We start from the raw sequence: 12,058 nt of genomic DNA, 5'->3' as shown, positions 1-12,058 counted from the left end.
AGTCTGAAAAGCAAAAGAAGAATAAAGCTGTTTTTGTTTCGGCGTGTGGGCGGAGGTTCATCTTGAACTCGGTTATGTCGTCGGTTTCTTAGAGGTGCATCTGTGTCTTTCCTGTGTCTGTGAAGTACTTTGTGAGCTTGTGTTTAAAAGTTCTCATTGAGAAAAAAAGGTTGTTTTGAGCTTCAGACCTTTATGTGGTCTGGTCGTGGCTCAAGAGTTGGGAGGTCGCCTTGTAATCGGAAGGTTGCCGGTTCGAGCCCCGGCTTGGACAGTCTCGGTTGTTGTGTCCTTGGGCGAGACACTTCACCCGTTGCCTACTGGTGGTGGTCAGAGGGCCCGGTGGCGCCAGTGTCCGGCAGCCTCGCCTCTGTCAGTGCGCCCCAGGGTGGCTGTGGCTACAATGTAGCTTGCCATCACCAGTGTGTGAATGTGTGTGTGAATGGGTGGATGACTGGATATGTAAAGCGCTTTGGGGTCCTTAGGGACTAGAAAAGCGCTATATAAATACAGGCCATTTACCATTTACCATATGTACTTCCTTATTTTATTCCTCCTGTTTCCTGTTCCTCTCATGTTTCTTTTCAGCTTCCTCCTTTGATTCCTTTGTAATCTCCTCCTCTCCTTTCTTATTTCCTCTTCTGTTTTCAGTCTTTTTTCTTGTTCTATTTCTTCTGTTTCCCAATTGCTTTGCTGTTTCCTCTTTCGTTTCCTGTCTCCTTTCCCATTTTCATCTCCTTGCCAGGTCTTTTGTCTTCTTACACATTTCTGTTCCTTCTCTGGTCTTAGTTTCCTGATTCCTTATCACTGTCCTATCCCTTTCTGTGTTTCCATTCCTATTTCCTCTTCTGCTTCTTCCCCTGTTTCCTCACTAGTCTCCTTTGCCATTCCCTCTCCTGTTTCCTCCTCTGTTTCATCTCTTTTGTCCTCTCTTGTTTCCTTTGCTGTTTCCTTATCCCATTCATTTTTCCTTTTCCTTCTGATTTGTTTCCTGCTTCCTTTCCTTCATTTGTTTTCTGATCCCTTTCCTGTCTGCTCTACTGTTTCATGCAATCTTTACTATATTCCTAATACATCTGCAGTTTCATCTCCTGTCTCCTAAATTCATTTTGTTTGTTTCCTCTGCTATGTCCTGGTTCCTTTCCTGCCTCTGGTGCTCTTTCACACTCCTCTCCTGTTTATTTCATTTCAACAGTAGTTCTTTGTTTTTTTCTACTTTTTCCTCTTTCCTCTCCTTCCCTCCCCTCCTGACTCCTTTGCTTCCTCTCCTTGTTCAGGTTGTCCGTGTGTGACGAGGACAAGTTGACTCATAATGAGTTAATCGGGGAGTCCCGAGTCCCTCTGAAGCGCGTGAAACCCGACCAGACGAAACATTTCCACACCTGCCTGGAGCATCCACCACCGGTAGGACACACGCACGCGCACACGCTGGAAAAAGACTTTAATAATGAAAATGTTATTACACGTTTCCTAAAAGCTATAAAAAGATAAAATTTTGTGACTTTCAGAAACTGTCAAGAATTTTGGATCCCGTTGGGTTTATTTTCAAAAATTGTTCCTCGGTTGACGTTTGTGTTGCAGTCACACTAACAAAAACTGCAGCATGATGATGAACTTGTAGAGCTTTAAGTGTTTGATCTGAAGATGGAGACCCCGTCTGTGGTCACTTCCAATCAGGTCCTGCAGACTGAGTCAGTGTGCAGCTGAGTGGGATCAGGTCCACAGTCACATACACTCTGTGATAACACGGCGATTAACGGTGATAAACTGGGAGACATCGCAAATCTGTTGCCATCTACATACACAAACACTGATGGCAACGTAACTGCAGGACGACACAGATGCTCAGCTACCTTGGTCACAACCAGAGGATTTAAAGAGATGTTGGTGACAAGTTGCTGTCATCAGCAGACTGACTACAACATAAACATGGAATTTGTGCAATTGGTCACCCAACGTGAAAAAATTCAGCGTAATGCAATAAAATCACCAGGCAACGAATGACGTCTCCTTGTGACGAGGAGGTTACGGTCCTAGTGCACCTTCATGTGATTCACTGTAAAGATGGAATCCAGACTTTAACCCTTTAGAGCCGGTCGGAGCGGACACGCTCTATTTTGCGTAACTATTTTTAAATCCCAGTAGCACTGCAACCACGTAAGCTAGCACAAAAATTTTTTTTGCATATGAAACCGGAGGAGTTGTACTTACATCTTATGCCATCAGCTTGTCCTCGGTCACGGTTTCCTTCCACACAAAGCTTTGCAAAAATTGCATAAAAGGCGCTTGCAGGAACTAAAACATAATATTCCAGAAACACGCTTTGCCGATCCGATCAGCTGTTCATAACACTTCCTACGTTGGAATAGACGTCAGCGCGAACTTTTGCATTTCCGCCATTACCTGCCCGAAACCGGAAGTGACGTCATTTTCGCGGAAATGTAGTCTTTTTTACCATCAGGGCCTCAGGGCCTATACTGGTCTTTTTAAAAGTTATCTTTGACTTTATGACTTTCTGTGTCGTTTCTGGGATGCTTAGGACTCATATTGCACTGCTGGAAATAGTTTATTTTGATGCATATGCTGCTTTTTTGCAAATTTGCAGTATAATATTTATTTTCGTTTTTCCTGCAGTGTATGAAAATTGGTGTATTTCAAAAATAAAACTATGAAGACACTCAAAATAAATTTCCTGTGGTGGGAAACTATTTTGTGCAACTTTTTTGTATTTACAGTTTTGAGGGATAAGCCTCTTAAATTTCTCTAACTACAAATATATGTTAAAAAAGCAAAAACGATTTTCAATTTTTTTGTAGTTTATTGCACTTTTTTGCAATTTATGTAATTACTATGCACTTAATGAATACATATTATTAAAATCTGGGCTATAATGGTTGTATTGATGTATAGCAACTTGAAATGCTCCCAAAAATGGCTCCACAGCATGTAAAAATATAATATAAGCTCTGGCGGACTTGGTTCTATGGTAGGTCTTAAAGGGTTAAACAGGTTTTACAAAGAGAAAGAATCTGCTGCAGTTCCACTAACGTCCAGCAGGCTCCAGCAGTGAGTCAGTCCCCATAGACTCCCATGTTCAAACGTTACAGCAGAAAGAAACACGTTTACAGCCTGATACAGACTTCCATCTGCTATATACAGTCTATGATACGATGAAGCATCAAAAGTCATCCTCACGGTTTCCTCTCTCTGCTCTATTCTCGTCTCGCCCTCAGCTTCCCTCTCCGACTGCCATGGGTGAAGCCCTGAGAGGAATTTCCTGCTACTTACGAGAGGTAAAGCTTCAACTTTCCATCTGCCCAGTTTGAAGTGCAGGTCTCACAGCAGACTCAAAGTCATGTGATCACCACAGTCATCAGCTTTGTGAGGTGATCACATGACCAAAGTACTAATGCTAAACACGCTGTGCTGTGCAAACTCTTCATTCTTGTACAGCAGTGGGAGGCGTGCAGTAATGAATTATCACTGAGCATCATCCGGCTGTGCTGTCTGTCTAAAACGAGCGCTCCTGCCTTTTTGAAGTATTTATATGATGTTTTCTAAACGCCTGGCTGCAGATGCCTGTGCTCTGACAGGGAGGGTTTGATCTCTGGAGTTCCTTGTTGGCGTCCTGTGGTGCTGCTGAACACACATTAGGACCTTACACTGACGCTCGCTCAGCAGAAACTGGTCCTTCTGTGGTGAGCTTAATCAAACGGACTTGTTTGGCGATGATTTTTACACAAACTGGACCTCTCTGCAAAACTCAGCTGAGAGTATGTGTAATGCTTTAATGCTCTGGGTGAGTACAGCGTAAATCAATCAGTTCTTTGATCCCAGCTTTAGGCCCTCTGGGGGGGGCGGGGCCTGTTTCAGTGGAAACTGAAATGACACTGTGCACAGTGTGTTGTGTTCTGGCTTTGATGAGTGGACCTGATCACACAAACTCATGACACATCCAGTTTCACCGTCTGAAGCTACATAGGAGATGTCCAAGTTCATGGGCTGCTTCCTCCTGAGGCCGATTACGTCACGGCGACGCAACGAAGGCTGCCCTAATTCGTAGACTCCTCCAAATGCATCCTCCTTTTCCCCGAATTTGAAGGATGGGTTGGGTGTGTTCTTCGTGGCCCACCATATCTCAGAATTCATAGCGCGGCCCAGCCAATTCCAGTTTCCAACAATGGCGGCAGCTGCTTAGTTTTAATATTACTCTTATTAATCTTTCTGGGTCACAAAATAAACTTTTAAAATATTTTCTGGTGAGAATGTCGCTGTGTAAACTTCAAATATCTGCTCTGTTTATCAAGACATCACATATTTGCAAAAGTTTATTAAACTCCACCGAGACAGCGGTGACGCAAATCTGAAGGCTCGACCGTCCCATTTCACAGCCGCTCACTTCCGGCCTACCCGACCTTCTGAGGACCCGGCCCACGTAGACCCCGAAGGCCGGGTCCTCAGGAGGATGCAGCCCATGAATTTGGACACGACCGTAGAGCAGGTGAGCAGGGCAGGAAGTCAACCACAGGAACAGCAGAGAGAATCATATCAGTTTTCAAAATAAAAGACCCAGGAGCAAAAACAGAAACAGACTCAGAGTGGGTGTAGTTCAGAGGTCAAACCTACAGAAAGGATTTGTTGTTATGGAGCGTATCCCAGCAGTCAAAGCACTGAGACAGGTTCAATCCACAGTCTCAACAGACAAAAGCAGTATCCAGTGGATCTACTTTCTGCTAAAGAAATAGTCCCACCAGTGAGAAATCCCAGTTTAAGCCCAGATTACACCTCATTACTGCTGTTACTGGTTGCACAGCATTATTAGTTAGAGCTGTCGGTGCATCGGATCTCTGAAAGACGACTTCGGCTGTTCCCGTCCTGACGAGACGGTTGTCATGGGGAATAAGTCTCCAGAGCTCGACCTTCCTGAATAAATCCAGCGTGTTGAGTCGAATGTGAGTCATGCTCTGAAACGCTGATAACAGGAGAGGTCGGAGGAATTAATGCTCTAATTAACCCCGTTTCTGTGTTTAGACCAGTGTGTTTCTTGAAGTCGGGGACGCTGCAGAGTGCTGACTCTCTCTAAGCTGTCAGGGCTCCTCGTCTTTATTCATCAGAACCCAGAGAGCTGCGAAGGAAGCATAATCTGCATGATGAGGAGCTGAGCGAGGAAGCTGAGAGAGTGTGTCTCTGTCTTTAAGTGATATTTGCTGTGAAGTGGATTCAAAACATTTATAGAGGAGAGGCTCTTTGGATTCCCCTCCGACATCATCAAGCTCTATGAGAAGCTCCTCAGGAGGAGGCGGTTAAACATTTCCCTGCAGGGCTGTTTTCACATGTTGATGCTAATGAGAGCCGTTTTAATTGATGAGTTTATTTTCAGCAAAATATTAAAATTAGCTAAAAGTTCCCAGATGAAGGGAAAATAAAATCTGAGATATAAAATAGAAACATGAAAGGCTCATCAGAGCAGGCCCTCCTCAAACCCCAAATATTTACCCCTCACTTCCTCCTTTGTCTGAACCTAGCTGTTTAAGCTCCTCCCTCTCTAAGCCAACTTTCCTCTGATTGGCTGGTGCTCACAAACAACAAAACCTTCTGCTACTACAACCACGACCCAAAGTACTGCAGAAACTCACCGCTGGATCCAAAGATTCAAGACAAAAAGATCATTTATCACATTTTACGCACACAAAGCTACAAGCATGCGTTTGGTCTTCCTCGGACGGGAAGTCCAAGGCCTCGAGTAACAACCCAGGCTGTCAGCTGATTGGTTTTTGACTCCTTCGGAGCCCCCGGGGGTTTTGCCGTGTCTCACATTTCGCTGCAGTTCATTTAGATTCAGCTCCACCTCATTCAGTCTCCCTAAAATAAATTGCCTGCCAATTTCTTTTGAAAACAGGCAACTGCAAACTCGGTGTTCTCCACATCCTGCAGTGTACTGCAGACCTCGTTTTGGAGGAAGCAAATTCAAAGGCTGCTCCAAATGTTCTGATTATATCAGGAGCGAGTGTGGAAATGTAAAGTAACAGCTCCACGGGTGTGAAAACAAAACAAACCCAGGCTCTATCGATCTGTCTCCACCCGTCCTCTCAAAGTGCACGTCCAACCAAATCAACAGAAACAAAGTGCAGCGTGGCAGTAAGTTCAGTTTGAACAGTAAAAGGTGAAAGGTCGTTCACAGTCTACACCACACCTGGCGGCTCATTACCTGGACGGTGTCCCGTAATTAAAAAAACAAAAAACAGATGGTGAGAAACAAACAGCGCAGTTAGGACATCCAGGATCTGTGGGACGGGATGACCTGAGTTTGAGTAACCTGCAGGTCGCTGTTATCAGACCATGTGTGGCCGATTCGAGCTTGCGGACTTCACAGTGCACCTGCAGTGCAGTCTGATCATTAATGAACAGCTGTTAATTAGACTTTTCCCTGATCGTACCTGTGGGATCTCCGTAATGATGGAAATCAGTGTGTGACCGCGAGACGGGTCACATGATCACACAGCAGGTGAGCCTCTGCGATCCAGGTGTTGTCCAAGTGTTTTTCAGAGGACGAGCCCGGAGATGTTCTGGGTGTGTTGTTCTGAAGATATGAAGCACGAGTCGGCGAGAGGACACTGGGAGTCAATCAACACATCTACAGAAATAATGAGGACAACTGAGCTGCAGCTTTAACGCCATTAAAATACAAAACACAGCAGCTGGGCTGAGAGTCTTAACGATCGCTGTCACAGGAAGTGATTCACAGCAAGGCGGGACCACAGGAAGTCGACCACACTGAGCAACTTCAAGCAACGACCGCAGAAATTAGCGATCTGTACTGGGAGGATGCAGTTGGTTGTCATATGACAGGGAGGTAAATTAATTAGATTGTTACCAAGGGAACCAAGAGCATGAAATGTCGACAAAGCACCAAGCGACTGACGAATCGCTTCCTGTTGGACGCCAGGGCTCGGAGTGATGAGCCAGTGGAGGATGGGGCGCACCCTTGTGGTGAGGCTGATGATTTTCCAGTCGATCGACGTTCCTACACTCACGTTTGGGCCGGAGCGCCGGGTCGTGAGAGAACAACAGGGCTGCATCTGCCATAGCTTCTGTCCGTGGGGGGGTGCAGACATCTGGAGGAGAGCCTCCTTTGTGTTGCTGAGTGGATCAGGATGCTTCGCCTTGGAGGTTTTTCCAGCTGGGAGGAAAATTGCTGAACATGGAGACACAAAGCATCTTTGCGGTGAAATAGTCACAAAGCTGATTATCAGACATTAAATTTTGGTGGTAGTGAGCATGAATACATAAATAAAGGAAAAGGAAAGGAAGTATGTTTCATGCCCTGAGGAAGCTGGGAGACGTTCATAGTTAATAACACTAAACCATAAGTGTTGTTGCCATTGCACATTGCACTTCTTTGATGAAAAATCTAGGTTGTTTTATCAGGCTTATATTATATTATTTTGGTGAGTGTATGTGATGTGTTGGTTGTCTGTTTGTTTGTTTGTACGGACATACTGCAAATCAATTTCCTGTTAGGGACAATAAAGTTACCATTGACCATTGACCATTGGTTTTTGCAAACGTAACTCAGTTCAGTTCAACTTTATAAAGTATTAGTAGTGTAAGGTAATGTGTATGTGACCAAGTATGTGACCAAGTGGTTGGCGGGGTTACACAAAAAATAATAAAATGACAACGCCACCTATGGGAATTTCACCCCCAGGAAATATATATTTAAGAAAAATAGATAAAAGCAAATAAAAGAGGCCGCACAGATTCAAGGATGCACACCGAGGCAGGTTGGAAAAAATAAAGAGTAAAATATTAGGAAAAAGAAATGTAGTGTTGTAGTTTACAGTGTCCTAAAGTTACAATAAAACAATCGTGGAACTGGGACTTACCAGTGGACCCAAAAGAAAATCACTACAGCTGGCACCCAGTGCTGTACAAAAGTGTGCAAACGACCCGACAATCAGACAACCTGTGAGCACTTGGCAAGAGTGGGAAGGAAAAACTCCCTGTTAATAATTTAACCCAGCAGTTATGATGCCTAACGTTAACCCAGCCACGTATTTTAAATGAATGAAGAATTAAAAAGGGAAGGTCTGTGACAGCACCTCTAACCTCCAAATATGGACATTTTTTGTTTTCTGAACGTGGAAAATATTAAATTATTAATATTTAAACTTGTGATTATTTCATGAAGTGTGTGTTGTACATCAGGCACAGGAAATCCTCAGGGTCCTCCGGGGGAAGTGGAAAGTGTTTCCTTTACGATCGTAGTTGGACTAATTATTTGTCTCTCTGTTTCTGTCTCCTACATTTAAAACTTTAACTTTTTAAAAAACACTTTACATGATTCAGTCCATTTACAACACTAACTGGAATATTCCCACATGAATCTGAGGAAGTGTGTTGTTTCGTCTGTCTGTACCTCAGGCCTCGGATTCGTACTCACATCACAGTTAAAACAACATGAATCCCAGCTGCTGTGCTCTGAGGTGGAAGCCAAGGGGCAGATTTTGGTGCTGAAAGATTGCCCTAACAAACACTTTGACAACTCTGGACTCCTGATTGTTTTTTCAGACACATTCGTGGCCCGTGTGTGAAATGTAGGGAGTGTGACCTCATCACAGCCCACTCCTCCTGCTCGGAGGATTTCAGATCCTGACGTGTCTCTCACAGATTCCCGGGAGGTCACTGATCCAGGATCAGCAGCAAAGACGAGTCAGTGCATCCTTTACAATCATTTAAAAGCAAAACCATCTATGAAGATGTGACAATAAACATTTTATATTACACTACACTTTTATTTACACACGAGGAGAACTGGCTCATGTGGCGTCGCAGACTCGGTGCAGATGTGTGTTTAGTTTTCCGGTTTGGACTCTGGAATCGTCCGCAGACCTTCCTGATCCGGCCATCGGGCTGATGTCCACGTGATGTGTTCTCCTGTGCTGAGCCCAGTCTGTCTGCCGTGGTCTGAGGAGCAAACTCAAGCAGAGTGATGTCACACAGGGAACTTGGTGACAGGCTTTAAGCTGAGAGCATTTTCATATTAAAATGAGGCGTTATCCACCTCACAGGTGATTTATGTTTGGGCCTCAGCGGGTCAGGCGCTCGGGGGCTCTGAGTCTATTTTCAGAGGTTCATTTCTGCTCTCTGCGATGCGCTCTTCATCACTCCTCTCCATGTGGGCAGATAAAGTTGGCAGAGCGGAGTGAAACCCATTATCTGAATTAGTCCTCATTATACGCTCTCTGACTGAGATCATTTCCAGTGAATTAAACCATCATGAGTTGAAACTACTTCTCATTTTCTCTTGGATGAGTCCTTCAGGACCTCTGGGCGTCTCCGAGCCGCAGGTTTGAAACGCGATGCCCTCCCACCAACCCCAGGGACCCTCGGGACCTCGTGTTATAAGTCTGTCGCGACGGTCACTAAACTGTACCTGCACATGTCCGAGGGGATGACCGTGTGCTCTGATCGCTAATAATGATCAGAAAGGGGCAGGGATAGCTCAGTAGGTAAAGTGGTCGCCCCATGATCGGAAGGTCGGCGGTTCGAATCCACTTAACGGCTACCCTGAGGTACCCCTGAGCAAGGTACCGTCCCTACACACTGCTCCCCGGGCGCCTGCTTAGTGGGCTGCCCACTGCTTCACTGAGTGAATGGGTCAAATGCAGAGAAAAACAAGTAATTTCCCCATGGGGATCAATAAAGTATCCATTATTATTATTATTAAAGACACAACAGTGCAACAGAAAAGTGCAACAATCACTGTGTGTTGTGCAAAAAGTACCTTGATGTATGAGCACAGAGCTGATTGATCCTAATCCATCTATATGTATAATCATATATATGATTATATCACTGTATACAGATTAGGTATATAAATCCCTGATTCTCACTTGTTGCTAATCGTCCTGCTGGTTGACGCTGACGCGTTGAACCTTCACTTCCTGTTCTGATTTTCTGGATGTTTCCCGTCTGTGACGTTTAAAAACAAGGTGGAGGGGCTGCTGTCTTTGGGTGATTAAAGAAACATGTATTCAGAGCCGTGTCTTCGTTTGAAAGGAATGAGCTTTGGTGTCGAGTCGAACTCTTTTACAGATTAGATTCACGCGGCGTGGACGACGCAGGCTCAGCTCGCTGCTGCTGTTGTTTTTTTATTTGTTTAAAGGGCTGCAAGCTCATTAGCCGCCTGCGCCCGCCTCTGCGGTCGTACAGGTGTTTTCACAAAGACGGACGCTCGGGGGTGTTTTACTGTTGCTGTTTTCAGCCAATTGGCCTCAGCGCGGAGACAAACAGATCTTTACCTAATGACTCACCTTCAGTCTGAAAATCCAACCCAGACACACACAGCTGCTCGGAGTCTCTCCGGGGATTAGAGGAGCTCCTTCTCCGGGCTCATTTTCCACGTTTTCTCTGTGGAAATGAAGTAATTTGATTGATTAGCAGTGCAATTAAAAGGCTGAGTGTTTTCCCTTTTTAGAGGCTTACACAAAAAGTCCAATTAAACTAATTTTAGCGACACAGAATATGTATAATTACATCCCTCAGCTCAAAAAAGACATCAGTATTTATTACACATCATAATGTGTTGCAGTTAATGTTTGCTCTGCCATTAATAGTTATTATTTTTTATGTGGGCAGCTGGATGAAAATGGTTTCAATTCCCCCTGCAGCTGTAAAACAGGAGTTGGGGCTGCAGAGCCTCATGACTTTGGCTTTGTAGTTTTGGCGTCTTCAGCCATGCAGACAAACTGGTTTGATTAATCCAGTTAATCCAGCTAAATGTACTCACAGCGTAATATGTGATGACGAGAGACGGAGAAAGCATCAGTTTATGTTACAGTGCATTCACATTTCCAACAACAGCAAAAGAAACAATGTGTTCAAGCTGGTAAAATATTGTTGTGAAAAACACAGAATGAGTTGATGTTGGCGACCTCGTCTCACAGTCAAAGACAGACGCAGTGGCCGTGACATCACTCGCTGGTCACTGATGCCCTGCTGTGAAACCTTGATGTGCAGCTCTGTGATGTGACTCGGAGGAGCGCCTCATTTTCAGGCTCATTGGAGTCATTGGACCTGAGCACGCAGTGTCACACCTCAGGTTTTTGAAACACAGCATGACGGAGCTGAAATAAACTTTACGTTTTTATTCAGTGTGACCAGAAACAAGCGACTGGGCAGATAAACCCAGCAGGTATACAGAGGTCAGAGGTTCTATCGGGTAGGAAGTCTTTCATCGCCACCTGGTGGCAAACGTTCCCTGAAGGCAGCAAACAGCAACCTTGAGGGAACGTTCCCTAAAGGCTCCCTAAATGTTGCATTTCCGACTGTTCCCTGAAGGTTGTGTCTGTAGGATCTCTAAGGGAACTCTAAGGAGCCTTCAGGGAACGTTCCCTAAAGCTTTGCAACCAAGCAGCTGCTCTCTTATGGACATTTTAGGCTCTCGTTGCCTAGGTTACACTCTAATGTATTCATGGTAGCTCTTTCACTCGCGCCGCTGAAATCTGAGAAACGTTTATCGGAGTCCCGCCACTTCCTGTCACAAGCGTTTTTTTGCTGATGTCACTGAATGTCGTTTGCTTTCTGCGGTCTCGGGTTATCAGGTCACTCCTGGTGTGTACGCAGCTTCAAGCACCACACTGACTTCATGTTTCCGAGCCCCGAATCCTCGTCCATGTTTTTTCCGTCTGCGTTGCGTGACTGTGAGCTAGCTTTCAGCCGCATTACCAAAAGACAGCTCACTGAATCCTCTGTCAACATCTGTCAACATCAGTCCATAGTTTCCTTCCTGATGTGAACTCCGTGTTGATGCTGGCAGTAGAAGAAAGATGTCAAATCCTTTTTGGACTTAAGTGGAAAATTCACAGAGCCGTTCAGGTGGAGATCAGTCCACAGGCTGTTTGAGGCAGTCAAAAGCATTTAATACATGAAAAGTTGGGTGAAGCACACTGAAGCAGAGTTTGCAGCGTGATAAACCGTCTCTCAGGTGCTTTTGCTGCTTTTCAGTCTCATGGAAAACATCAAACAGCAGATTTTAAATCCTTTCCTGCTGCCGGTT

The 12,058-nt window shown here is 44.9% G+C and overlaps 1 protein-coding gene across 1 annotated transcript in view; it reads left to right on the top strand.

Annotated features, from left to right (window-relative positions):
- The window catches only part of doc2a (double C2-like domains, alpha), an 82,227-nt gene that overhangs the window by 57,230 nt on the left and 12,939 nt on the right, over window positions 1-12,058 (top strand). Inside the window, exons 6-7 of the mRNA XM_080905677.1 lie at window positions 1,275-1,401; window positions 3,231-3,290. Coding sequence (XP_080761803.1) covers window positions 1,275-1,401; window positions 3,231-3,290 — 187 coding nt within the window. The remainder of the gene's footprint in view (window positions 1-1,274; window positions 1,402-3,230; window positions 3,291-12,058) is intronic.

This window comes from Rhamphochromis sp. 'chilingali' (assembly GCF_963969265.1).
Source record: "Rhamphochromis sp. 'chilingali' genome assembly, chromosome: 15".
Lineage (NCBI taxonomy): Eukaryota > Metazoa > Chordata > Actinopteri > Cichliformes > Cichlidae > Rhamphochromis > Rhamphochromis sp. 'chilingali'.
This window is presented reverse-complemented; position numbering and strand designations above follow the sequence as displayed.